This window comes from Indicator indicator, chromosome 17, assembly GCF_027791375.1.
Source record: "Indicator indicator isolate 239-I01 chromosome 17, UM_Iind_1.1, whole genome shotgun sequence".
In the NCBI taxonomy this organism is placed as follows: Eukaryota; Metazoa; Chordata; class Aves; order Piciformes; family Indicatoridae; genus Indicator; species Indicator indicator.
The window spans coordinates 23,382,741-23,410,542 of record NC_072026.1 but is presented as its reverse complement, the minus strand read 5'-3'; the positions used below and the strand labels follow the sequence as shown (position 1 = coordinate 23,410,542).

The 27,802-nt window shown below is 50.4% G+C and overlaps 1 protein-coding gene across 1 annotated transcript in view; it reads left to right on the top strand.

Moving 5' to 3' along the window:
* Nucleotides 1-27,802, top strand: part of GPC3 (glypican 3) — a 244,994-nt gene that overhangs the window by 180,328 nt on the left and 36,864 nt on the right. Inside the window, exon 7 of the mRNA XM_054388590.1 lies at nucleotides 19,777-19,933. Within this exon, the coding sequence (XP_054244565.1) occupies nucleotides 19,777-19,933 (157 nt within the window). The remainder of the gene's footprint in view (nucleotides 1-19,776; nucleotides 19,934-27,802) is intronic.

The following is a 27,802-nucleotide window of genomic DNA, read 5'->3' as shown; positions in this document are numbered from 1 at the left end:
TGCTTTTCCTGGCAAGACCAGGAAGCTTCTGGGATGGGTGGCAGCTTTGGCTGGTTTCCACATCACTTTTTTGTCTTACATTCATAACCTTTGAGTAACATAAATAGCATTTTAGCACTATCCTTCCCTGAAATCCCCTGGTTGCTGTGGTCTTCTGCATGAAAGGGAGATTCTACTTTACCCCTGTGCCTTCAGCTCTGACATGCAGTCAAGTGCCTCAGGTGTGCCCTACAGGGACCAGCCTCCAAACAATGCTGTGGAAATCAGCTGGGAAGAAAAACAAACCCCAAACCTTTTTTGGGGTGGGGGATTTGTTTGCTTTTGTGTCCAAACCATTCAGCAGAGGCAGGGCAGAGCTTGAAAACAAACACCAGATATCCTGTATCAGTGCTGGAGTTTATCCTGTTGTAGGGGAAACCAAACCTGGAGGACTCCTTGTGCAGCAAAACATGGTGTGAGTGGTAGCAAATGAGCAGTTAATGACAGTTATTCTCAGCCTCCTTAATTGGATCAAGCCACAGCCCTGTGCTGTGCCTCTGACTGGTGATCAGATCAGGAGGTGTCCTCCCAGGTGGGCTCAGGAAGGCAGCACCCAGCTCTTTCTCACCTTAGTGGCAGGTTTCTCATTGAGGGGTTGTTTCTCCAAGATCTGACTCAAAGTCAAGGCTTTTGAAGTTGTCAATATCCCAGAGGGACAGGATGGCAGCCAGGGGGTCCTGGACAAGCTGCAGAAATGGTGCCCAGGTGAACCTCATGAGGTTCAACAAGAGCAAGTGCAGGGCTCTGCACCTGGGCTGGAACAATCCTCACTGTCAATACAGACTGGGGGAGGAGGGGAGAGAAAACAGCCCTGAGGAAAAGGACTTGGGGGTGCTGGTGGGGGAGAAGCTGGTCAGGAGCAGGCAGTGTGAGCTTGCAGCACAGAAGGCAAATCACAGCCTGGGCTGCATCCAAAGCAGCATTGCCAGAGAGCCAGAGAGGTGATTCTGCCACTTTGCTCTGCTCTGCTGAGACCTCCCCTGGAGTGCTGTGTGCAGGTCTGGAGCCCTCAATACAGGAAGGACCTGGACCTGATGGAGAGGGTCCAGAGGAGGGTCATGAAAATGATCAGGGGGTTGGAGCAGCTCTGCTGTGAGGACAGGCTGAGGAAGCTGGGGGTGTCCAGCCTGGAGAAGAGAAGGCTCTGGGGAGACCTAATAGCAGCCTGCCAGAGCAGGCCTAGAAGGTGACCTGTGGGCTTTTTGGCTGCAGACCAAATCTCATTGCTTCTGTTCCCCAGAAAAAAAAACTCCTTAACAATAATGTGACCCCTGTGACAAGCCAAGGGCTAACAGGCACAAACTTGAGCATAAGAAGTTCCATCTAAACATGAGGAGGAAATTCTTTAATTTGAGGGTGATGGAACACTGGAGCAGGCTGCCCAGAGAAGTGCTGGAGTCTCCATCTCTGGAGACATCTTCCTGTGTGGCCTTCTTTAGGTGAAGCTGTCTTGGCAGGGAGGTTGGACTCAATGATCTCCAGAGGTCCCTTCCAACCCCTGCCATTCTGTGATTCCAGCCTGACCATACTGGGACCACTGAGTGATGATGTTCTCAGGGGAAGGGCAGCAGCACTGTCAGATGCTGGGCATAGTGGTGCAGCTCTGGTGGGAGGTCCTCTCTGCACCCTTGGGGTTTGCCTTGGGAGCATTGTGTCAGCTGGGGCCATGAACTCATAGCTCACCTATGAGATTCCCACTCCTTCCCTAGCAGTTCCTTGTCTTGGGAAGGTTGGAGAGGAGGATTTCTCTAGTGAAATTCTAGCTCTAGAGTTCTAGCTCTGTGAAGACAGACTGAGGGAGTTGGGTCTTCCAGCCTGGGGAAGAGAAGGGGAAGGGGAGAAAGAGAGGGGAGACCTTAGAGCAGCCTTCCAGTTCCTGAGGGGACTACAGGAAATCTGGGGAGGGACTTTTGACAAGGGCTGGGAGTGACAGGACGAGGGGGAATGGATCTGAGCTGGAAGAGGGGAGACTGAGACTGGAGATGAGGAAGAAATTTCTTTAGAGTGAGGGTGGTGAGACACTGGAACAGGTTGCCCAGGGAAGTCATGGATGTCCCCTCCCTGGAAGTGTTCAAGGCCAGGGTGGATGAGGCCTTGAGCAACCTGGACTAGTAGGAGGTGTCCCTGCCCATGGGTTGGAACCATTCTATGTTTCTCAGTTAATGCTGTTGCTCATCAAATTTCATAGATCAGTTTTGACGCACATCTGATTGCACAGGCTGGGCTCTGTTCTAGTGCTCCTGCTGCTGGAGCAAGAGATGGTCCTTGGAGCAGGTGCTGGGAGAGATGGAGCTTGGAGCAGGTGCTGGGAGAGATGGTCCTTGGAACATGTTCTGGGAGAGATGGTCCTTGGAGCAGGTGCTGGGAGAGATGGAGCTTGGAGCAGGTGCTGGGAGAGATGGAGCTTGGAGCAGGTGCTGGGAGAGATGGAGCTTGGAGCAGGTGCTGGGAGAGATGGTCCTTGGAGCACGTCAGACCGTGAGATCAAACAGGGCAGTTCAGGTTGCAGCAGTGTTTGGGGCCCTTGGCCCTGCTCAGCTGTCTTACCAAGGAACACTGCTTCACAGAAGGAAATGTGCCTGGCTGCCCCTGCTGAGGCCACGTGTCAGAAGATGCTGCCTGGTGAAGCACAGTCAGCAGGGATGGTGGGAGGCAGCTGACAGGGGATGGGTGTTGGAGGCATCAATAAATAGCAAGATGGACAGGAAGGGACTTCTTATTTTTGGCAAGTCCCCTGGAGTGCCTCCTGCCTGCAAGTGGGGAAGGAGCTTGCTGACCTTTGTGTGCAGCACATAAGCTGAGGGTAAGCCTCCTGTAGGTTCATTTCAGGGCTTCCTCTGCAAGTGTTGGGTCTCACTGGGGGAGGGAGGAAGGTCACTGGCTTTGAACCTGAGTTGCTTCAGCTGCTCAGTTGATGGCTGTACATCTGTGGGGGCTTCTCCTGCCTTTTGCCTGCAGCTCTGGAGGCTTGAGCCTTGCAGAACGTGTTTCTGTTGACTACATGTAGTAGCAGGGATGAGTTGCACCCCAGTGTACCACCAGTGCCCGTGCTGGAGCCTGGATGTTTCCTAATCCTGTTTGTAGAGCCATCTGGGGAGGCAGGTTGCTGATACTGGCACTGGAAAAGCTGTGGCTGTGAAGTTTTCTTCTCTTTGGGTTTTAGCAAGCAGCAGCCACGCTCTGAATGCAGAGGAGAGCTGTGACTTGGCCCAGGAGCAGTGGAGGAGGGACCACAGAGGCTGGAGGGACACCATTCCCATGATTGCTTCTGGTTTGCTTGGTCTTGTTCCATGTGAAGTCCATGAATACTTATGGCATAGGATCCTGGGGCTCCTTATTCCAGCTGGACACCTTCCCCAGCCACACCAGCCCCATGCTGCCTGTGACCCCTCTGCTCTGCTTTCTACACAGGGTGGAGTAGTGGCTTTTGGGTGGCAGAGGTGGCTATAGGGTGCTGGAGGTCACCAATCTCCCCACCTCCCAAGAAGCACATCCCAGGCTTAACTGGGCATGGCCTGTCCCACTGTGGTGGCCAGCAGGTCTCCAGGGAGGGCAAGCTGCTCACTCCTCCCTTGCTAACAGGTTTGAGGGGTGTTTGCCATGGAGTTGTTCTCCTCCTGCCTGATTTAAGTCTGTGCTGAAGCCACCAGCTTGGTTATCAGTCCTGCACTGGAGTCGTCTTGTCTGACAGGAGGTATCTGTCTTGTGAGACAGTCAGAGTCCCCTGTGACAGCTCTGTGGAGCTGGGGACATTCAGCAGAACATCTTGCAGTTGTTTTGGGGGGGCTCTCAGTGCCTTGGGGTGAAGGGAATTCAAAAGGAGAACCAGAGAGAGCTGCCCCTGGGAGGGCAGAGTGTGACCTGGGTGACAGGGGCTGGTGTTGGAGCAGAAACCTCTGTACCAGACAAGGTGGTGCAAGAAAATAAGGCTGAGAGCCCTGGGAGTGTATAGCCTGGAGAAGAGCAGCCCAAGAGGGGATCAGATCAATGCTCAGCAAGAGCTAAAGCATGGGGGACAAGAGGATGGGGCTGGGCTCTTGTCAGTGATGCCCAAAGTCTGGACAAGGCGCAATGAGCACAAACTGGAACCCAGGAGGCTCCATCTGAATATAAGGGAAAACTTCTTTCCTGTCAAGGGTGCTTGAGCCCTGGAGCTTGCCCAGAGAGGCTGTGGAGTCTCCTTCTCTGGGGACTTTCCAAACCCACCTGGCCTCTGTGATCCTGTGCAGCCTGCTCTGGGTGGCCCTGCTTAAACAGGGAAGTGGGACTGGATGCTCTCCAGAGGTCCCTTCCAACCCCACCACGCTGGGATTCTGTTATTCTATGGTACATATCCAAATCCATGCTCTGAGAAGTGCCTCTCTGCTGGCAGCTTGCAGGGAAGAGGGGAAGCGACTAGAACGGAGCTTTGCGTCTCGTTTGTGTGTCGGAATGAGAAGCGAGGGGGGGGGGGAGGAGGTGAGGGGAATCAAAACCCTTCCGGCACAGCTCTCAGCTTGCTGTTTCCTACCTGGTGCCAAGGACGAGATGTTTGTCTCGCAGGCAGCCCCTGCAGACGTCGCTGACAGCTGGGGAGTGGCCACGTGTGCTGCAGCCTGAGCCAAGAGGAAATCTCTCAGCCGCTCCGACCTGGGCTGCGCTGGGCTGGGCTGGGCTGGGCTGGGCAGCCAGGAGGCTGCGGGGAGCCGCTGGCTGCTGCACGCCCTGCTGTGGGCACATTGGTGCTCCCCCTGCAGAGACATGGGGCTTGTTGAGAAGGTGGTGTGATACCTACATGGCCTCCTCCTAGATGGTCTTGCATCTAGAGCATCTCCCTTCTAGTTCGTTCACAGAAGTCACACAATCAATCAGGTTGGAAGAGACTTCCAAGATCATCAAGTCCAACTGAGCACCCAGCCCTAACTAATCAACCAGATCATGGCACTGAGTGCTTTGCTTAAACACCTCCAGGGACATCGACCCCACCCCCTCCCTGGGCAGCACATCCCAATGGCCAATCTCTCTTTCTGGGGAGAATTTCTTTCTAAGATCAAGCCTAAACCTCCCCTGCACAGCTTGAGACTGTGTCCTCTTGTTCTGGTGCTGCTTGCCTGGGAGAAGAGACCAACCCCCACCTGGCTACAACCTCCCTTCAGGTAGTTGTAGAGGGCAATGAGGTCTCCCCTGAGCCTCCTCTTCCCCAGGATGAACACCCCCAGCTCCCTCAGCCTCTCCTCACAGGGCTATGCTCCAGACCTCTCCCCAGCCTTGTGCTCCAGACCCCTCCTCAGCCTTGTTACCCTTCTCTGGACACATTAGAGCAACTTCCTTCTCAGGCAGTCTGGAGGATGTGATGGTGATGAGGTGGTTGATTGCTCCACCTCTACACACATTGTCTTCTTGTTCCTTGTGCTCCTCTTTGGCTTGCTGTCACATGTTTTATCTGTCTCCTGTCTCCTGGTGATGTGTTGCTTTGGGGCTTTTTCTGAGTGGTGTTTGAATGGCAGAGCAGGGTTCTGCCCCAACATAACCAAATGAAATGTGGAAAATATGGATAATAGCAATGATGGGTCCAGGCCCATGTAGGCTTCCTCCCACACCTCTCCCTCACTCAGTTACCAACGCCCTGAGGGTTGATTGCTTGACAGGTGGAGAAATTGGTCCAGGTTCTCCTGTCTAGTCATTAGGAGTGAGTGGAAAGGAGTAGGGAAAGCAGTTGGGGCTGCTGTTAAGAGACTGAGAAACCTGGTGGGAAGAAGAGGAGAGATACGATGCCAGTGAAGAAATGGTCTGCTAAGGACTTGAGACAGGCCCTGAGGATCACAGAAACACAGAAACATTCAGGTTGGAGAAGACCCTCAGGATCACCAAGTCCAACCAAGAACCCTATGCTACAAGGCTCACTCCTAAACCACAGCCCCAAGCACCACATCCAAACCACCGTGAAACACAGCCAGGTTTGGGGACTCCACCACCCCCCTGGGCAGCACATTCCAATCCCTGACCACTCTTGATGGCAAAAATGTTTCCTACTGTCCAGTCTAAACCTACGCAGTCACAGCTTGAGGCTGTTCCCTCTTGTTCTATCACTAATGACCTGTGAGAAGAGACCAGCAGCAGCCTCTCTACAGTGTCCTTGCAGGGAGTTGTAGAGGGCAATGAGGTCTCTCCTCAGCCTCCTCTTTTCCAATCTAAACAGCCCCAGCTCCCTCAGTGGCTCCTCATCAGATTTATTCTCCAATAAGATTTCTTCTCCGTGTTCTAGGCCAGGCTGGATGAGAGCTTGAGCAAACAAGTCTAGTTGAGAGGTGTCCCTGCCCATGGCAGGGATGTTGGAGTAGATGATCCCTAAGGTCCCTTCCAACCTAAGCCATTCTGTGCTTCTCTGAAGTGCAAAGCAGGAGGAAGAGCTGCAGCAGCTCAAGGGCAGAGCAGTGTTTCTCTGGCATCAGCATCCCCTGAGGCAGGGCTCAAGGGACAAGCCAGAAGCAGATGGGGACTGCCCAGGCTGTGCTGGATCCCCAGCCCTACTTGGCACCCACACCATCCTGTTCCTTTCTCCTGCTGCACAACACCAAGCCGTAAATAGCTGTGGGGTGAAGGGGAAGGAACTGGCTGTAAGGTGACTCAGCTGATCCTGAAGCCTCAGGGATCTCTTTCACATGTGCTGGGTGGTAAATGAGTGTTTGTCTGGCCTGGGGAAGTGACACCTCCCCTGCCTGGGGGGCAGCAGGCAGGAGCTGCTCCCTCTGCCTGCCATGGTGCCAGCAAGGGCATCCCCTCCCCATCCCTGGGAGCATCCTGTCCTGGGCATCTGGCTGCCATCAACAAAGCAGAGCAATTCATAACAGCTTGGCATCTGCTTCTACTGCCAAGAAAGATTTGTTGTGCAGTTTGGACTCATTTTAATTACCACCAGCTTGCTCTGTCTCCCTTTAGCCATAGGGATGATGTCAGGTTTGATTGCTAATCTGGAATGAGGCTGATGATCCATGAAGCAGGGCCAGCCTTTGGCCAGCAATTCATTGCTGTCACCAGCTTCTTTGTGCTATCAGGAGAGTGACCAGGGAAAATGATTTACTGGCAGATGAGAGCATCTCCTGTGGAGCCTGTGAAAGCAGGAAAGAGGGTTCTGCTGCACCAGTAGACTCTGGGTGATGCACAGGAGGGATTTTTCTGTTCCAGGAGATGGTATTTTGAGTGGTGCCCAGAGTCTGGACAAGGGGCAGTGGGCACAAACTGGAACACAGGAAGTTTCACCTCAACATGAGGAGAAACTTCTTTACTGTGAGGGTGATGGAGCCTTGGAGAAGGCTGCCCAGAGAGGTTGTGGAGTCTCCTTTTCTGGAGACTTTCCAAACCCATCTGGATGCATTCCTGTGTGACCTGTCCTAGGTGGTCCTGGTTTGGCAGTGGGGATGTACTGGATAATCTCTGGAGGTCCTTTCCAACCCCCACCATTCCATGATTCTATGGTTCATTCATTCTATGATTCCATGATTCTATGGTTCTATGGTTCTATGATTCCATGGTTCTATGGTTCTGTGATTCCATAGTTTTATGATTCCATGATTGTATGTGTCCATGATTCTATGGTTCCATGATTCTATGATTCCATGATTTTATGGTTCTATGATTCCCTGATTCTATGTTTCCATGATTCTGTGATTCCATGGTTCTATGGTTCCATGATTCTATAATTCCATGATTCCATGGTTCTATGATTCCATGATTCTATGTTTCCATTATTCTATGGTTCCATGGTTCTATGATTCCATGATTCTATGATTCTATGTTTCCATTATTCTATGATTCCATGATTCTGTGGTTCCATGATTCTATGGTTCCATGGTTCTATGATTCTATGATTCCATGGTTCTATGGTTCCATGATTTTATGTTTCTGTGGTACCATGATTCTGTGATTCCATGGTTCTATGATTCTATGGTTCCATGGTTCTATGATTCCATGATTTTATGGTTCTATGTTTCCATGATTCTATGGTTCCATGGTTCTATGATTCCCTGATTCTATGATTCCACAATTCTATGATTCCTTGATTCCATGATTCCATGAGTGCTGGAAGTAAAGTCTAAAACACTTGAATGTCTGAAGAGCTGCAACATACACTCGGAGCTGCAGGTCACCCCCTTTGGCACCCACTGCCACAGGCTGCTGTGGAGCCTCAAGAGCATGAGGAGGGCATCCCATGGCCATCCCTTGGCCACCCTGCCCAGAGCAGACAGGAGGTGCTGCCTGGGGCTTGCTGTGCTGAGCACAGCTTCAGCACTGCAAACCCTGCGACGTCTCGAAGCAAACAGCACAGGGCAGAATTTGCTTTTAGAGCAGCTGATAAAACATCTGCCATTCCCAACTCCTTCTTTTTCCAGGCACTGGAAATGACTCTTCCAGCTCCAAAGCCTGCTTCCACCTTATTCACATTTGATTAGTGATCATTCCTTGTTGTGCTGAGCATGAGACAGGAGTACAACTGGGAGCAGGTTTCTCCTCTGCCACATCTGTGCTGCCAAGGTGCATCCAACTGGAAGGGCCAGAAGGAAGGCACAGTTTGTGTGTCCTCCTGCCCAAATGAGCTCTTCTAACTATACTATTACCTGGAAAAGGTGGAGCAGATGGTCTTTGGGGTCCCTTCCAACCTGGCATTGTGTTACTCTGTCTGTGGCCTGATGTGGTGGTCTGAAGGGCAGTGATGCCCAACTCTATGTACAGCTGTTGGCTCTTGCAGGACAGAAGTACAGCTCCTGGTATCTGCAGATATTTAAAGACTTGTAAATATCCTGATTTTTAAAGGACCTTTGGTGCTCAGGTCCAGGGAATATTGAGTTTTTCTGTCATAAGAGTCCTGTTCTGTTGCCATCAAGAGGAAGAAACTCTCTAAAGCTTGGAAAGAAGCAAGTGAAGATGGAATCATTAAGGTTGGAAAAGACCTCTAAGGTCATCAGGTCCAACCTCCCACCCTACACCTCTGTGACCACTAAACCAAAGTGCTATGGCCATAAGTTTTTTGAACCTTTCCAGGAATGGGGACTCCACCACCATTCTGGGGAACCTGTTCCAATCCCTGACCACTCTTTCAGGAGAGACATTTTACCTAATCTCCAACCTAAACCTCCTCTGCTGAAGCTGAAGGCTATTTCTTCTTGTCCTGATGTTAGTCACCTGGGAGAAGAGGCCAAAACTGTAGAGGGCAATGAGGTTTACCCTCAGCCTCCTCTTCTTCAGGCTAAACAACCCAAGCTCCCACAGCTGTTCCTCACCAGCCCTGTTCTCTAGACCCTTCATCAGCCTCCTTACCCTTCCCTGGACACATCCCAGCACCTCAATGTCCTTCTTGGTGCCCCAGTGTCCTACTGTGGTGCCCCAAACTGAACCCAGGACTCAAGGTGTGCCCTCACCAGTGCTGAGTTCAGGGGCATGATCACTTCCTTACTCCTGCTGGCCACATTGTTGCTGATCTAGACCAGGTTGCTGGTGGCCTTCTTGGCCACCTGGGCACACACTGACTTGTGTTCACCCAACTGTCACCCAGCACCCTCAGGTCTTTCTTTGCTGGGCAATTTCCAACCACTCTGCTCCAAGCCTGGAGCCTTCATGGGGTGGTTGTGACCCAAGTACAGGCCCCAGCATTTGGCCATGTTGAATCTTGTGCAGTTGACCTTAGCCCATTGATCCAACCTGTCCAGATCTCTCTGTAGAGTCTTCCTACCCTCAAGCAGTTCAACACTCCCACTTATGTTGTGTTGAGTTCCTGCTGGTGCACAGAAAGGATCCCAGGCTCACAGGATGTTAGGGATTGGAAGGAACCTCTGGAGATCTTCCAGTCCAACCTCCCTGCCAGAGCAGGGCCATAGAACCCAGCACAGGTCACACAGGAACACATCCAGGTGGGGCTTGAAACTCTCCAGAGAAGGAGACTCCAAAACCTCTCTTTGCAGCCTGCTCCAGTGCTCTGTGACCCTCCCAGTGAAGAAGTTCCTCCTCATGTGGAGGTGGAACCTCCTGTGCTGCAGTTTCTATCCATTGCCCCTTGTCCTAGGATAAACTGGATGGAGCTGGGAAATAGGGAATCTCATGATAGCGAATCTCATGATGCAGCTTGGTTACAAAACAAAGGATTTGCTAATAAAAGATAGTTTTTTCCATGTTATTTCTAGGGCTAATAAGCAGAGGAAGTGGAGAGAATCGATTCTCCTGTTGCATTCTTGGGCACACCACGAAAATGGGAAACACATGAGCTTTCAGCAAAGGCCACAGCTCCAGCTTCTTAAAACAAAACAAAAAAATAAAATGGGTTCTGTTCCCTGGTTCTTGCTTGTGAGCAGATAATGACCTTTTAGAGAGCAAAGCAGCCCCAGCTGTATTTTCACCCTGGGAATGTACTTGTGTGTGTTGTGATGAGCTGTGAACAGGGAAGAGGATCGTGTGAAAATCTGCACCTTCCCCATCATGCTGCCCTGATTGAAAAAGCCACCCAGAAATGAGGCACTTTTGTCAGGGTCAATGTCAGGGTTGACTATAAGATTTCGTTCTTCTCTCCACCCAAACCAGGGCTTTCCAGAAGGCCTGGAAATCTTGGCCTTCTGGGAACTTTGGGAGCTGTGTGGGAAGTATAGAGGCATCTCTTAGGAGAGGTCGTGGGATCTCAGGGTGCTGGGCCATCTCTTTTCAACTACACTATTCCCTAGACAGGTTGGACCAGATGATCCTTGAGGTCCCTTCCAACCTGACATTCTGTGATTTTCCTCCTCTGGAGTCTTTCAAGACCCATTTGGATGTGTTCCTGTGTGGCCTGCCCTTGGCGAACCTGCCTTGTCAGGTGGGGCTGGACTTGTCATCCAGAGATCCCTTTCAGCCTCCACCATTCCATGATTCCATGGTTCCATGGTTCTGTGATTCCGTGGTTCTATGATTCTGTGGTTCCATGTTTCTATGACTCCATGATTCTATGGTTCTGTGATTCCACGATTTTATGATTCTATGGTTCTGTGATTCCATGATTCTATGATTCCATGGTTCTATGATTCCATGATTCTATGATTACATGGTTCTATGGTTCTGTGATTCCATGATTCTGTGATTCCATGGTTCTATGATTCCGTAGTTCCATGATTCTATGATTCCATGATTCTATGATTCCATGATTCTATGATTCCATTATTCTATGATTCCATGATTCCATGGTTCTGTGATTCCATGGTTCTGTGATTCCATGATTCTGTGATTCCATGGTTCTATGATTCCATAACTCAATGATTCCATGGTTCTATGATTCCATGATTCTATGGTTCTATGATTCCATGATTCTATGATTCCATGATTCTATGATTCCATGGTTCTATGATTCCATAATTCAATGATTCCATAATTCTATGATTCCATGATTCCCTGGTTCTATGGTTCAACGATTCCCTGATTCTGTGGTTCCATGATTCCATGGTTCTATGGTTCTATGATTCCCTGATTCTCTGATTCTGTGGTTCCATGATTCCATGATCTGTGTTGAGTACCTGAAAGCCTGTGGCCAGAGTGGATGCCTTGCAGGACGCAAGGGGAACTGACACCTTTGCTCCTCCAGAACTCCTCCTTCCCAAGGCTCCTGAAGGCAGGCATCCCCACTTTTGCAGCCAGTGATGAGTTGGTGGATTTGGGTGAGCTTTGAGAGGTTTCTCACGAGGCCAGGGGTGGATTTCACTGCTGGTTGGAGTTCCCAGGCTCCCTTTCATGATGCTGAGCAGCACAGGGCTGTGCAGCTGGGGATGCAGAGGAGTTTCTGCACCGAGGCACTTTTTCTGCTGGCCATGAAGACTTGCTTATTAAGCCTGTGTTACAATCCTGAATATTATTTTAGCTGCAAGTTCAGTCTCCATCCTCTCCAGCTCTTTAGGTTTGATCCTCTTCCAGGGGCTTAATAAAAACATGCAAAGAATTTCAGCAAAACTCTGTGGAACACTTTTATTGCATTCTTTCAGTCATGCAAAGCTAAATTAAATGACAGCTCTGTGCACCAAAAGATTACAAATATCAATCAGGCTTCTCCTCTAAACTCAAGAAGGAATTAAATGTGTTGGTTTTTTTTTCTTCTTTGCTAAAAGTCTTCTGTTCCCATTTAATAATGTATTTGGTTGTTCCTTCTCTCTCTCTCTATTTTTTTTCCCCTGAAGTGTGTTGAAAGGGATGATTCTGCCCTAAAGGAGGGCAGTGCTTGCAGCTCACTCTCCTGCATTTATTTGATCTGAGTTTGTGGGCACAGCTTCGTGGGTAGTGCTCAAACTGAGATTTGCAATATGGTGGGTGTAGTTCCCAAAGAGGAGAAAACAGCTCTTAAAAGTCCAGGCCAAGAAACACAGTGCTGATTTCTTGTCAGGAAAAAAACCAAAACAACAAAACCAAAAACCCAAACAACCCAAAGAGATTAATGATAAAAAGCACGGCACAGCCCGTGCTGTTTGTCTTCAAATTGGATAAACAAAGCCAGGTGGCTCAGTGGGCTGAGGAGCTCTGAGTAAAGTGGTTGTGAAGAATGAGGAGTTAGGAAGAGACCAACATAGGGTGGCCCATCCAGATCCAGCTGAGTCATTACCCCATGGTGCTCTGTCTGGTAGCTGTATGGTTATGAAGCCTTTATGGTGTAAATCCCTTCCTTGCACCCTTCCCCTCTGCCTTGTTGTTGAAGCTAGAGAGAGCCCACAGGACAGAGCCAAGAGGCAAAGATGTGTGTGGAGCCCAGCTGGGTGGAGGTTTCAACCCACCACAGGCTGCCTGGTGCCCCAGCAGCTGCTGTGGAGATACCTTGGCACTGCCTGCCTTACCTGTGCAGAAGGTCAAAGGGTGAGACTGGAAACAAAACTGGTGGGCATTCCTGTGTGGCCTGCCTTAGGTGATCCTGCTGTGGCAGGGGGGTTGGACTGGGTGATTCCTTCCAACTTCTAGCATTCTGTGATTCTGTGACATAGAATCAGAGAATGGTTTCAGCTGGAAAAGCCTTGCAGGTCAAGGAGTCCAAACCTTTTCTAACTCCACCAAGTTTTTTACTGAGAAGGTGGTGAGACACTGCAACTGGTTGCCCAGAGATGTGATGGAGGCTTCTTCCCTGGAAGTGTTTAAGACCAGGCTGGATGAGGTTTTGAGCAACCTGGTCTAGTGGGAAATGTCCCTGCCCATGGCACTGGGGTTGGCATTCAATGATGTTTCAGGTTCCTTCCAATCCAAACCATTCTATGATTCTGTGAAGTCTGGTGCTGAACCATGGCCCTCAGCACCACACCTCTGCCTCTTTGAAACACCTCCAGGGACGGGGATTCCACCACCTCCCTGGGCAGCCTGTGCCAGGCTTTGAAGAAGTTTCTGCTAAGATCCAACTTAAACCTTCCCTGGTGCAACTTGAAGCCACTTCCTCTCGTCCTATCACTAGTTACTGGGGAGAAGAGACCAACCCCCACCCCGCTCCAACCTCCTTTCAGGGAGCTGTAGAGAGTGAGAAGGTCTCCTTTCAGCCTCCTTTTCTCCAGACTGAACAACCCCACTTCCTTCAGCTGCTCCTCCCCAGCCCTGTTGTCTCCCTGAGCTGATGGAACCAAGGCTGTGGCCCATACCTTTCTTGCCATGTTGGTCTTTTCCAGCCTAAATGATTCTGTGGCTCTGTGCTGGTTGTGCAGATGGGAGATGAGACTTTGGAGCCATGTGTGTGTGCATGGACTCCCACAGGTAGTGCTCCAGTTGCCCTCAGGCACCTTGGGCTGTATTTTTGCCAGGCTGGTTTAGCAAAGAAGAGCAGAGAGGGCTGTAAACTCTTGCAGCTGGATGAGCTGTGATGAAATGGAGGGTGTCTCACTCTTTCATGCTACTTCAGTCATTACTGGGCTGCGTGTTTGCCTGCCTGCCTCTCACCATGGGCTTGAAACCACAGGACATGAATAAATTGTAATGTCAGGGTACAGTCAGCTCTGCTTGCTATTTCAGGATGGGCAATCAGTGTTTCAGCCCACCAGAATATAATTGCATCAAGTGTGCAGACCAACAGGGAGGTTGTGGTGTCACAAAATGGTTTTGGTTGGAAAAGACCTTTAGGATCATCCAGTCCAACCATTCTCTCACCCTACCAAGGCTGGTGCTAAGCCATGGCCCCTCAGCACCACATCTCTGCCTCTTTGAAACCCCTCCAGGGATGGGGATTCAACCACCTCCTTGTGCAGCCTGTTCCAGGCTTTGAAAACCCTCTTAGTGAAGAAGTTTCTCCTAATGTTCAACCTAAATCTCCCCTGGTGTAATTTGAGGCCATTTCCTCCTGTCCTATCACTTGTTACTGGGGAGAAGAAACCAACCCCCATGTGCCTCCACTCTCCTTTCAGGTAAGTGTAAAGAGCCAGGAGGTCTCCCCTCAGCCTCCTGTTCTCCAGATTAAACAACCCCAATAATGGGCAATGAGAAGGTCAGTGGCTGCTGCTCCAACCACAGCTAAGGTATCTGGCACTCTGGAGGTGTTCAAAGCCAGGCTGGAAAGGGCCTTCAGCAGCCTGGGCTGCTGGGAGGTGTCCCTGCCCATGGTGGGAGGATTGGAACTAGCTGATCTTTAAGGTCTCTTCCAACCCAAACCATTCTGTGATCCTATGACAGCATTCCTAGACCTGGATGCACCAATGGAGCTGGGTGGGACTTCCACCCCATCCTAGTTCTCCTGCTCATGGTGCCAGTAGGTTTTGTCTCATGAGCTTGATTTCTTCCATATCCAGACCTGGATGCAGCAATGGAGCTGGGTGGCACTTCCACCCCATCCCAGTTCTCCTGCTCATGGTGCCAGTAGGTTTTGATTCATGAGCTTCACTTCTCCCAGATCCAGCTGTGGAATTTGCCTCCTGGAAGCCTCCTGTGGCTCCCAGCAGCTGGGGAGCGTGTGGCTGAGGATGCAGTTTCTGCCCTGGAAAAGGAAGGAGTAGCACAGCACAGGGACACCACTTTCACTCCCTCCAAAGTTTTTCAGTTTCTCAGAAAGTCCCTGTTTTCCTGTGGCTGCAGATGTGGAGAGATGAAGCTGCTAATTTATGGCTTGCCAAGAAAGAAGCAGTAAGACAAGAAATGCTCAGTAATTTCAGTGTTTGGAAACACACAGCTGACAAATCCTGCTTTCCTCTTGCCCTCCTGCTGAGCTTATTCAATCTGAAAATATCCCAAAGCTTAGTTCTCTCCGCCAGCAAGTTCTCTGCTCCTTTGGGGAAGTGATGGAAGTTGTGCTGCTGAGCTGCATGGTGGAGTCCCAACAGGCTGCCTTGCTCCATGCCTTGGATGTAGAGGAGTGAGCATCCTGCAAGGGCATAGATTTGGTATTAGAAAGAAGTTCTTTACTATAAGGGTGGTGAGACACTGGCACAGGTTGCCCAGAGATGTTGTGGATGCCCCCTCCATGGAAGTGCTCAAAACCAGGCTGGATGAGGTGTCCCTGCCCATGGCAGGGGGTTGGAACTGGATGATCTTTGAGGTCCCTTCTAACTAAAGCCATTCTATGATCCTACAGAGGATTAAGCATCCTGCAGAGGAATGGGGTGAGGGGTTTGGACTAGATGATCTCCACAGGTCCCTTCCAGCCCTTCCTGTTCTATGATCTGATGATCCTGCTGCTGAGCAGTCATGGTCTCCTTCCACCATTGTGGGCTTGGTTCTTTAGCAATGGTGCCCTGGGACAATGAGTTCAAACTGGTGCATGTTGTGGTGAGCTGTTGTGTGGGGGAGACTCTCATTGTACCTCAGCTGATAATGCTCTCTGTTGAGGGCTGCTCTTAGCTGTGAGCTCCATTTGGAAGAGGGAAATTAAAACGATGGAGTAAAGGCTTGGGCAGCTGGCATGTCTGGGTTTTTAGTGAGGTCTTAAAATCATAGAATCACAGAATTGTCAGGGCTGGAAGGGACCTCAAGGATCATCCAGTTCCAACCCCCCTGCCATGGGCAGGGACACCTCACACTACAGCAGGTTGCTCACAGCCACATCCAGCCTGGCTGCAAAAACCTCCAGGGATGAGGCTTCCACCACCTCCCTGGGCAACCTCTGCCAGTCTCTCACCACCCTCATGGGGAAGAACTTCTTCCTAACATCCAATCTGAATCTCCCCATTTCTAGTTTTGCTCCATCCTCCCCAGTCCTATCACTACCTGATATCCTCAAAAGTCCCTCCCCAGCTTTCTTGGAGCCCCCTTCAGATCCTGGAAGGCCACAAGAAGGTCTCCTCAGAGCCTTCTCTTCTCCAGCCTGCACAACCCCAACTCTCTCAGTCTGTCTCCATAGCAGAGGGGCTCCAGCCCTCTGCTCATCCTTGTCTTCCTGCCAGGAGGAAGAGCACTGCATTTGCTTGTTTTTATCACCTCACAGAATTGCTTGAGTTGGAAAAGACCTTTGAGATGATCCTATAAGATCTTGGCTGAATCATAGAATGCCTTGAGTTGCTAGGGACCTTAATAATCATCCAATTCCAACCCCCCCTGCCATAGGCAGGGTCATCTCCCACCAGCCCAGCCTGCTCAAAGCCTCATCCAACCTGACCTGGAACACTTCCAGGGAGGGGACATCCACAACCTCCATGGGCAACCTGTTCCACTGCCTCCCCACCCTCATAATGAGCAACATCTCCCTCATGCCCAATCTGAATCTACCCTGCTCTAGTTTCAAACCATTGCCCCTTGTCCTGTTGGTTGGTTTGTAAACCTCTAAAGAAAATAAACTTCCTGGAGAAAAAATGCACTTAAACAGCTTGAGCCAAAGGCTGTGGCAGGCCATGGCAACACCCTCCCTGGTTTTTAGGGAGCTGAGCTGTGTTTGGTTCTGTACCCCAGCAGCAGGACCCAGCAGGGCTGCTCACTGGGCAGCCTGGTGCCAAGGAGAGCTTTGCTGGAGTGGGTGGGGGGAAGCTGGAGGGGCCTGGCTTGGAGCTGTTTGGTTTTCATTACCTTCTGCTCCTCTAACACAAACACAAAGGTATGTGGACATCAGCGTGGACAGAGCAAACCAGATGCCCACAGCATTCCTCCCAGCCTGTATAAACTTCAGCAGGCTACATACTTCAGAAACTCTTTTCTAAGGCTAGCTTAAGAGTTTAACAATGCAACCTAGATTCCAGATATTTAAAAAAAAAAAAAAAAAAAAAGATGCCCTGGAAAGCATGGAGCTAACTCAACCCCTCAAGTATGCCCAATGCTCCTATTTTCCAGTGTCTTCTCTGCTATTTAGCCTTTTCTTCCATTTATTTATTCATTTATTCTTTAGATGGCTTTTTTTTTCTTTTTTAGTGCTGAGATTCACTTCAAGAAGGCTTTTGCCAGCAGAGTGGTAGTGATGGGAATTTTCAGGGTCTATTAAGCTTCTGACTCAATGCTTTTCCAAAGGGGATCTGGGGCTGTGATGGAATAGCTGACAGCTTGCAACAGCAGAGAAGTCAGCAGGAAGAGGAAGCCAATAGCTGGGAATGTGTCTACTCCCTCCCTGTGCTGTGGAGGGGCAGCTCCCACCCGTGTTTGGAAGGCAATCCTGACCCCCCTACTCAGGGCAGCTGTTTGAGTCTCCATCCTGGGGAGCTGCAACCTCTCACCATTGATTAGGACCCAGCTTTAGCTCAGGGAAGGGTCTGGAGCGTTTAGTGTGGAGAAGAGGAGGCTGAGGGGAGACCTCATTGCTCTCTACAGCTCCCTGAAAGGAGGTTGGAGTGAGGAGGGGGCAGCCTCTTCTTGATGACAAACAACAGGACCAGAGGGAATGCTTCCAAGCTTCACCAGGAGAAGTTCAGGATGGATGTTAGGAAATATTTCTTCGCTGGAAGGGTTCTCAAACATGGGAATGGTCTGCCCAGGGCAGTGGTGGAGTCATCATCCCTGGGGGTGGACCTGGTGCTTAGGGACATAGTTTAGTGTTGACCCTTCAGTGCTGGGTCAAAGGTTGGACTGGGTGAGCTTGCTGGGGCTCTTGCAACCAACCATATTCTGTGATGCTGTTTAAAACATCCTTGAGAAGATCCTTTTGTCATGTGGCTTGGCTGTCCCACAAACTTTGACTAGCATCCTCTGTGCTTCAAGAGTAAGGAATGAGATTTTGGGGGTATTTTTGTGGACTGGGCCTCTCTGTGGAGAAGGACCTGGGATTGCTGCTGGACAAGTAAGTTCACCAGGAGCCAGCAATGTGCCCTTGTGGCCATGAATGCCAATTGTATTCTGGGGTGCACTCAGAAGAGCGTGGCCAGCAGGTCAAGCGAGGTTCTCCTTCCCCTCCACTTTGCTCTGGTGAAGCCACATCTGGAGCACTGTGTCCAGTTCATGACTCCCCAGTTCAAGAGGGAAAGGAAACTGCTGGATAGAGTCCAATGGAGGCTACAAAGATCTTGAGGGACATGGAGCAACTCGGTGAGGAGGAGAGGCTGAGAGACCTGTGTCAGTTTAGCCTGGAGAAGAGCAGCCTGAGAGGGGATCTGATCAATGCTGATCAATAGCTAAAGGCTGGAGGTCATGAGGATGGGGCTGGGCTCTTTTCAGTGGTACCCAGTGATAGGATAAGGAGCAATGGGCACAAACTGCAACCCAGGAGGTTTCACTTGACCTTAAGGAGAAACCTCCTTGCTATGAGGGTGCTGGAGCCCTGGAGCAGGCTGCCCAGAGAGGTTGTGGAGTCTCCTTCTCTGGAGACTTTCAAAACCTGCTTGGACATTGCATTGGACAACCTGCTCTAGACATACCAGGCCTTGATCTCCAGAAGTCCCTTCCAACACCCTCCTCTCCCCGCCTCCCACTCTGTGATTCTGTAACCTGAGGGATCTGCCTTTTCCTTTCAGCTGTGTTACTTCTCAGATGGGAGAAAGCAGTGGGAATCCCTCAACACAGTTCCCTCTTGCTACTGGCTATTTCCCCATCTGGCCTAACTTTGCATATGTGTTTTGTAGCTGACTCCAGACTTTGGTGGCATTGGGGTCTGGTCAGGCTGGCAGACATTCTGTAGCTCATGCAGTGCTCACTGGGCAGAAGCTGAGGGGCAGAGTTATTCAGTGTGGTTTTTCCTTCTCTTCTTTCTTCCATTGAAGTTTTGTGTTTGGTTTTGTCCATGAATGGACCTGAGCTTGTCAGGGCTTTGGCATGGTCCAAGAGGAGGGCTACAAAAATGATCAGGGGGTTGGAGCAGCTCTGCTATGAGGATAGGCTGAGGGAGCTGGGGGTGTTCAGCCTGGAGAAGAGAAGGCTCTGGGGAGACCTAATAGCAGCCTGCCAGGACCTGAAGGGGATTACCAGAAGGCTGGAGAGAGACTGTTTGCAAAGGCCTGTAGGGACAGGACGAGGGGTGATGGCTTCAAACTAGAGCAGAGGAGATTGAGATTGGATGTTAGGAACAAGTTCTTTACTGTGAGGGTGATGGAACACTGGAACAGGTTGCCCAGGGAGGTGGTTGAGGCTCCATCCCTGGAGATATTCAAGGTGAGACTGGACAGGGCTCTGGGCAACCTGATCTAGTTGGGGATGTCCCTGCTGGCTGCAGAGGGGCTTGGAGTGGATGAGCTTTGGAGGTCCCTTCCAGTCCAGCCCATTTTGTGATTTTTCTGAGCACACAGAGCAAGGCTGGACTAGATGAGGTCTCTTCCAACCTGGGTGATTCTATGACTCTATAAGGAGCATGATGGGCTCCTGTCCCACTGCCCTTCTTTTCACCCCACCCCCAGCAAGCAAGGGAGGAGGGTGGAGGTGAGCTGGTGAATGACTGTGGCCCCTCCTGTCTTTCAGTTGCTCAAAGGGATGGCTTTGCCCCACCGAAAAGCTCCAGGCAAAAGCCCAGAGGAGGAGGAGGAGGAGAGCGGAGACTGTGACGATGAAGATGACTGCAGCAGAGGCTCTGGGGATGGAGAGCTGCGAGTGAGGAACCAGCTCCGGTTCTTAGCAGGTGATGGGGGCAGTGGTCCTGCAGTGCTTGCCCTGCTGAGGGTTCTCATCTTCCTACCCTCCTCTGGCCCCCCTCCAGCAGTTCCATGTCCTTCATTTGCTGAGGGTCCCAGAAGGTCTTGGTGAAGGTGCAGAGAGCTGCTCTCTGGGTCCACTCACTGCAGGCACCAGCAGTGCTCAGGGGCTGGTGATGCCCAGAACCATTCTGGGTGGCCTCAGTGCCACCAGGGAGAAGCAATTCCACTGCTTTTCCAGTTTGGGTTTGCAGGGGTGTATTGAGGGCCACCCATGGGAGGGGGTTTGAGACAGGCTGAAAACCTGCTGTAGGTCCCAGAGCCACCTTTTGCTCTCCTTCCCTCTGCTGCCCGGAGGTGAGCTTCTCTGCTCTCTAGAGGACATCAGAAAGTGGGTAAGGCTATTTCTGATTCAGGGTATGGAGACCCATCCTCAATTTTCACAAAGACCCCAGGCTCCTTCTGCAGAAGTGATTTAGGTGCTGAGGAGCCTAAAGCTGCCTCACTTGCCAATCTGAGTCATGCCTTTGGCTGCTCTGAGAGCAGCCATGAAGCATTCCCAGCCCTTTGAGGCTATGCCATCAGTATCTTTATTGATGATGGAGATGAAGGAATTGAGTCCATCATCAGTAAGTTTGCAGATGACACCAAGTTAGGAGCAGGAGTTGATCTGTTGGAGGGTAGAAGGGCCCTGCAGAGGGACCTTGTCAGGCTGGGTGGGTGGGCAGAGGCCAATGGGATGAGATTGAACAAGGCTAAGGGCAGGGTTCTACACTTTGGCCGCAACAACCCCAAGCAGCGCTACAGGCTGGGGACAGAGTGGCTGACGAGAAGCCAGGACAGAAAGGGACCTGGGGGTGCTGGTTGATAGTAGGCTGAACATGAGCCAGCAGTGTGCCCAGGTGGCCAGGGGAGCCAATGGCATCCTGGCCTGGATCAGGAATAGTGTGGCCAGCAGGACAAGGGAGGTTCTTCTTTCCCCTGTGCTCAGCACTGGTCAGGCCACACCTTGAGTCCTGTGTCCAGTTCTGGGCTCCTCAATTCAAGAGAGATGTTGAGGTAGTGGAAGGTGTCCAGAAGGGCAACAAAGCTGGTGAGGGGTCCGGAGCACAGGCCTGTGAGGAGAGGCTGAGGGAGCTGGGGGATGTTTAGCCTGGAGAAGAGGAGGCTCAGGGGTGACCTCATTGCTGTCTACAGCTACCTGAGGGGAGGTTGTAGCCAGGTGGGGGTTGGTCTCTTCTTCCAGGCAACCAGCAGCAGAACGAGGGGACAGTCTCAAACTGTGCCAGGGGAGGTCTGGGCTGGATATTAGGAGGAAGTTCTTCACAGAGAGAGAGATTGCCCATTGGAATGTGATGCCCAGCAAGGTGGTGGAGTCATCATCACTGGAGATGTTCAAGAGAAGCCTGGATGAGACACTTAGTGCCATGGTCTGGTTGATTGCTTAGGGCTGGGTGCTAGGTTGGACTGGATGAGCTTGGAGGTCTCTTCCAACCTGGCTGATTCTATGATTCTATGATTGATTCTGTGATAAGGCAGTCCCTGGTCGCTCATCGGGAGAGGAAAGCAAAGGACCAGCTGCAGTTTGGGAAGCTGCTGATGCCATTGGCCTGTGTGCCTTCTCCCCAACCCACTAACCACTGTCATCCTGCTCCTGGCTCCGTGGAGCTCAGCAGCACCATGTGCTTGGCTCACAGGAGCTCTAGGAGCAGGCTGTCAGAGGCTGTGTGAGTCAGGGATGAGCTGGTGCCTGCTGGACGTGGGGCTGCGGGCTGGGGGCTCGGCCCTTAATTAATGCTGCTATGTGGAGCTCTTTAAGAGACCAGACAACTGGACCTGGATAAAATCAGCTTTACAGCTTTGAAGTTTAAGAGGCAAATTTGGGCTCTTGAAATGAAGCACAGATGTTTATAAATTCCCTTCCCTTGGAGCGGTATAATTAAAATATCCCTAATGAAGTGAGAGGTGAAATATGAAATGCCAGTTTCATATCAAAGCTTATTGACAGATTAGGTACAATATCTACAGTACATGTATTTAAATAGCAGGTAAAGGGAAGGGAAAGGCTTTGTAAGTGCTCCAGTCTAAGGCTGGGAGAGAAACACAGAATTTGTAGGATAAAATGTACTTTCCACCTCCAAGGGCTGAATTTCAGAGTGTAGGTTAAAGAAATGCAGGTGATCCCCATGGTGCTGAGTGGAGAGCAGAGATAGGTGTTTCATTTTCTGTGTGTCTCACCTTCATGCTTGCTTTAATCTGCTTCTAATTTCCTCTGATAGCCTTCCCCATAACATCATCAGTGACCCCTGAGCCTGCGTGTTTTAATCCTTTCTGCCTTTTTCTCTCACCCTAGGCTGCTTTAATCACTTGTATTGATCTCCCCAACCACCTGCCTGTCTATCAGTAGATTCATGGTTTGGGTTGGAAGGGACATGCAAAATCATCTTGTTCCAACCCCTCTGCCATGGGCAGGGTCATCTCCCACCAGCCCAGGTTGCTCAAGGCCTCATCCAACCTGGTCTTGAACACCTCCAGGGAGGGGGCATCCACAACCTCCCTGGGCAACCTGTGCCAGTGTCTACCCACTCTCACTCTAAAGAATTTCTTTCTCATCTCAGCCATTGTCCCTCATCCTGTCACTCCAAGCCCTTGTCAAAAGTCCCTCCCCAGGTATCCTTCAGGTACAGGAATGCTCTCCCTGGAGCCTTCTCTTCTCCATGCTGAACAGCCCCAACTCTCACAGCCTGTCCCCACAGGGGAGGTTCTCATCTTCTTACCCTCCTCTGGACCCCCTCCAGCAGTTCCATATCCTCCTTTTGCTGAGGGCCCCAGAACTGGATGCAGTGCTCCAGGTGGGGGTCTCAGGAGAGCAGAGAGCACTGCAGCCCTGTCATGTTGCTGTGGTAGGTGGAGGTGTAACATGAAAAGAGGACTTGTCCTCCTTGTGATGCTCTGCTGGAGGCTGTTTGCTGCTGCTTTTGCCACAGCCTGGCTAAATATTAACTTGAAAGCAGCAGAGGCTCTGGGGCATCCTGTTCCTGGCAGCTGAAGTCTTTCTGGTTGCTGAGAGCAGGAGGTTTTTCTCCAGCATGGCTTTGAAGCACTGCCTGGCCTTGGAGAACACATTCTATGCCATCATGGTGGCCAAGGGAGACTTGCTGGTGCTTCCTCACTTGCCCATGCTGCTGTGCTGGCTTTCTGTCTTTTGCTTTGGAGCAGAGAGGTGAAGCTGATCTGACAGTGACAGGATCCTCTTTGGTTGGTATTGGATGTAAACTGTGACTCTGTTGAAATGTGATGTTGGAAACAAGCCCAGGAAAAGTTGCTGATGGTGTGGAAATGCTCCCTTTCAACATTTGGGAGAATGATACTTTGAAAGGGTATTTTTCAATTAATTTTTTCTCCCCCCCTCCCTTCTCATCATATCATATCACATGAAATAAAAGGGACCAGAAACCATTCCCCCCCATTCCTCCCTTCTCCTTTCCACAGATTCCAAATTTTAGCTTAGCATGCCCAGTTGAAATTCTGCCAGCCTTTGAAATCTGGAAATGGTTTGCAGCATGAACTTTTACGTTTAATGTGGCTTTATCTCCCTCCTTCCCAAGGTGGTTACCCCAGAATGGAGGCAGAACGAGCTGGGAGTGGTGGGCATTGAGTTACTGACCCCATGGTTTGATCCCACGCTGCCTGCTCTGCAGCCTGAAGGCAGGAACACAAGTGGAGGGCTGAGGGACACAGCTGGATGTCTGGGGGGGTCTGTGTGACAGTGGTCAGACCCCAACCCTAACTCTGAGCTCACTGGAGAGCGTCTGCTGAGCCTCAGTGCTCTGCAGTCAGGGAATGCAGATTGGGTGCTTTGCTTTCCTTTCCTTGGAGGCTTTGTTCAGCTTAGGAGAAAATCTCCTTGGCCCTGTGATGACAGTGGAGATCTTCTCCGTCATGAAGGTCATTTGTAAAGGTTCAATAAGGCCAAGTGTTGGGTCCTGCACTTGGGTTACAACAGCCCCATGAATGCTACAGGCCTGGGGCAGAGTGGCTGGAAACTGCCCAGCAGAGAAAGCCCTGGGGGTACTGTTTGACAGTTGGGTGAAGATGAGCCAGGGTGTGCCCAGGTGGCCAAGAAAGCCACCAGCATCCTGGGCTGGATCAGCAATAGTGTCACCAGCAGGACCAGGGAAGGGATTGTCTCCCTATACTCAGCACTGGTGAGGTCACACCTTGAGTCCTGGGTTCAATTTTGGGTCCCTCACTCCAAGAAGGATATAGAGGGGCTGGAGCATGTCCAGAGAAGGCCAACCAAGCTGGGGAAGGGTCTGGAGAACAGGGCTGGGGAGGTGCAGCTGAGGGATGTTTAGTATGGAGAAGAGGAGGCTGAGGGGAGACCTCATTGCTCTCTACAGCTCCCTGAAAGGAGGTTGGAGTGAGGTGGGGATTGGTCTCTTCTCCCCAGTAACAAGGAATAGGATGAAAGGAAACGGCCTCAAGTTGCAATTAGGAGAGGTTTAGGTTGGATATTAGGGAAAATGTCTTTGCTGCAAGAGTGGTCAGGCATTGGAACAGGCTCCTCTCCCTCTCCCTCTCCCTCTCCCTCTCCCTCTCCCTCTCCCTCTCCCTCTCCCTCTCCCTCTCCCTCTCCCTCTCCCTCTCCCTCTCCCTCTCCCTCTCCCTCTCCCTCTCCCTCTCCCTCTCCCTCTCCCTCTCCCTCTCCCTCTCCCTCTCCCTCTCCTTTTTCTCTTTTTCGATTTTGCTAAGTCTTCTATTGTTTGTCACATCTGCAACACATTAAGGGACTCTGAAGGCAGATAATGTTTACACTAAGGGGGAGGACAGAGCTCTCACAGCTCAGGGAAGAGCTCATCCTGTTTGTCAATGGAGTAACCCTGCAGTAAGCACCCTGGCCAGGCAGCTCTAAAAATAGAGCTGTGTACATCCACATGTAGATGTTTATGCCACAGCAATGGCAAACCATGCCTGCAAAGAAATTATTTTGCCCCAAATGCCTTCCAAGCTCTATGACCCAAACATGTGCTTGCCCTGTGCTGGGATCACTCAGCCTGCATTTGGGCACCTAAAGCCAGCAGAGCCCAGGGTGGCTGCTGCTCCAGACAAGCTACCCACTAATTAGCTCATCCCTGTTGGTCTTAATTGTGATGGCACCCAGAGCTGACCAGCTCGTTGCCAGGAAGCCTGAAAATAAAACATGGGTACTGGAGAGGCTCCTGCATGGCATGGGTGGCTTTAGCCGAGGCTGAGGGAGGAGGAGGTGAAGGCTTCTCAGTACAGTGTGATCCAGCTCACCTCTGTGAGGCTGTTGTGCCCCTGGATGTCTCAACAAGCTTTGCCAGGAGGAAAAAAATCAGAGTCACAGAATGGCCTGGGTTGGAAAGGAACCTTAAACATCATCCAGTTCCAACCCCCCTGCCATGGACAGGGACATCTCCCACCAGCCCAGGTTGCTCAAAGCCTCATCCAACCTGGCCTTGAACACCTCCAGGGAGGGGACATCCACAACCTCCATGGGCAACCTGTGCCAGTGTCTCACCACCCTCACTCTAAAGAATTTCTTCCTCATCTCCAGTCTCAATCTCCTCTCTTTGATCTTCAACCCATTCCCTCTCATCCTATCCCTTCAGAGCACCACCCAGAGAATATTCTGAGCACTCCAGCAAGTAAGGGTGTGGGTGTGGGAGGATGAGTGGAAGACTGACCCTTCTGAAATGTCTGTGTTAGGCAGTAACAGAAGTTGTCTTGGGAACAGATGGATTTGGCAGAATGAAGTAGAAATAGTTTGTCCTGGGAAGGGAAGTTGGCCTCATCCCATGAGATACGTAAGGATAGATGTGTGCAGCCAGGATACACAGAGATGGCTCCTGTTCTGCTTTTGAACATCTCCAAATATTCCATGCTTTTGAGGTCCCAGTGCTGAGATCTCACTCCTGCAGCTCAGACTTTGGTCACCTTCCTTTCATCACCCTGGTTTCTCCCAGGTTTCTAGAGGTGCCATCAATTTAACTCCTCTCCACCCCTCTGCCATGACAAGGGAACAGGAGATGTTGCTGCTACCATGGCATTTGAATTGCTTTGTCATGGGGTGCAAAAGGCTGCTCCTTTTGGGGAGCAAACTGGTCCCAGAGGGTTTCCCTGCCAGGGCACTGGCTGTACATGGCAGTGTGGGAGAACTTTAAGTGCAGCTTCCTCACTTCTGCAGCCCATTCCTGTGGGAAGGTTTCCTCAGCAGTGAGTATTCCTGCTGGAAAAGGGGGGTGCTCCCAGCCTGGGAGGAGCAATCACAGTCTGGGGGGGCTCACTCCGTGCCTATGCTTGGAGACAGACCGACAGGAGTTAAAGTGTTCACAGGATCAGCTCTTCCTATCCTTTATCGTGGTGATTGCTTCTCAGGGTGTCCCTGAATGAGCAGCTAAGTATCCGCTGATACTGCTTGGCACCAGCTGGTGCTGCATCTTGGGATGTTCTTCTGCCTGCTCAGAAAGGCTGCAGTGGAACATTCACCTCCTGAGGACAGGCTGAGAGGCCTGGGGCTGTTTAGCCTGGAGAAGAGGAGACTGAGAGGGGATCTCATCAGTGCTGATCAATAACCAAAGGGCGAGTGGCAGGAGGTTGGAGCCAGACTCTCCTTAGTGGTGTCCAGTGACAGGGGCACTGGGCACAAACTGGAACCCAGGAGCTTCCACATAAACAGAAGGGAAAAAAAAATCTTCATTTTGAGTGTGGCAGAGCCCAGGAACAGGCTGCCCAGAAAAGCTTTGGGATCACCTTCTCTGGAGCCCCTTCTAAACCCACCTGGATGTGTTCCTGTGGGATTGAATCTGGGTGACCCTGCTCTAGCAGAGCAGTTGGGCTTAGAGATCTCCAGAGGTCCCTTCCAACCCCTGCCATGCTGGGATTCTGTGAAAGACATTTCCAAATGCCTGCCTGGCTTTTAAAATGCTCCTTCCTGGGGTGGAAGGTAGCCCCATGAGTGTGGGTTTAGCTGACAGCACAGGGCCATGCTCCTGTCGTGCCTACCCCCTGTACAGCCTGCGGGCTTGCCTTGTCCTCCTGGCAAACCTCACAGTGTGTTGGTACCCCGTCGATATTTAGTGTGTGTGGCTCTGCTCAGCCTTCAGCCCTGGCTGAGGCTGTCAGCCTGACACAGCCTCAGCTGCTGCTCTTGGCTTTCCTACTAAAAGGAATTTTAACAGCAGTTTTTGTAGCAGCAGCTTTTTTCTTCCTTTTATTTTTTTCCTTTTCTTTTTTCCTTTTTATACTTTTTTCTCTTTTTTCTTATTTCTTTTTCCTTTTTCTCTCTTTTTTCTTTCCTTTTTTCCTTTTTCACTCTTTTTTTCCTTTTTTTCATTTTTCCCTTTTTTCTTTTTCTTTTACTCTTTTTTCTTTTTCTTTATTACTTTTTCTTTTTTCCTTTTTTTCTTTTTCCCTGTTTTTACTCCTTTTTCCAATTTCTTTTTTCCTTTTTCATTTTTCCTTTTTTATTTTTTCTTTTTTTCTTTTTTCTTTTTTCTTTTTTCCTTTTTCCCCCCTTTTTTCTTCCCCCCTTTTTTTCTTTTTTCATTTTTTTCTTTTTCCCTTTTTTCTTTTTCTTTTACTCTTTTTTCTTTTTCTTTATTCCTTTTTCTTTTTTCCTTTTTTCTTTCCCCCCTTTTTACTCCTTTTTCCTATTTCTTTTTTCCTTTTTAGTTTTTCCTTTTTTATTTTTTCTTTTTCTTTTTTCATTTTTTATTTTTTCTTTTTCTTTTTTCATTTTTTATTTTTTCCTTTTTCTTTTTTCCCCTTTTTTCTTCCCCCCTTTTTTTCTTTTTTTATTTTTCCCTTTTTCCCTTTTTTTCTTTTACTCT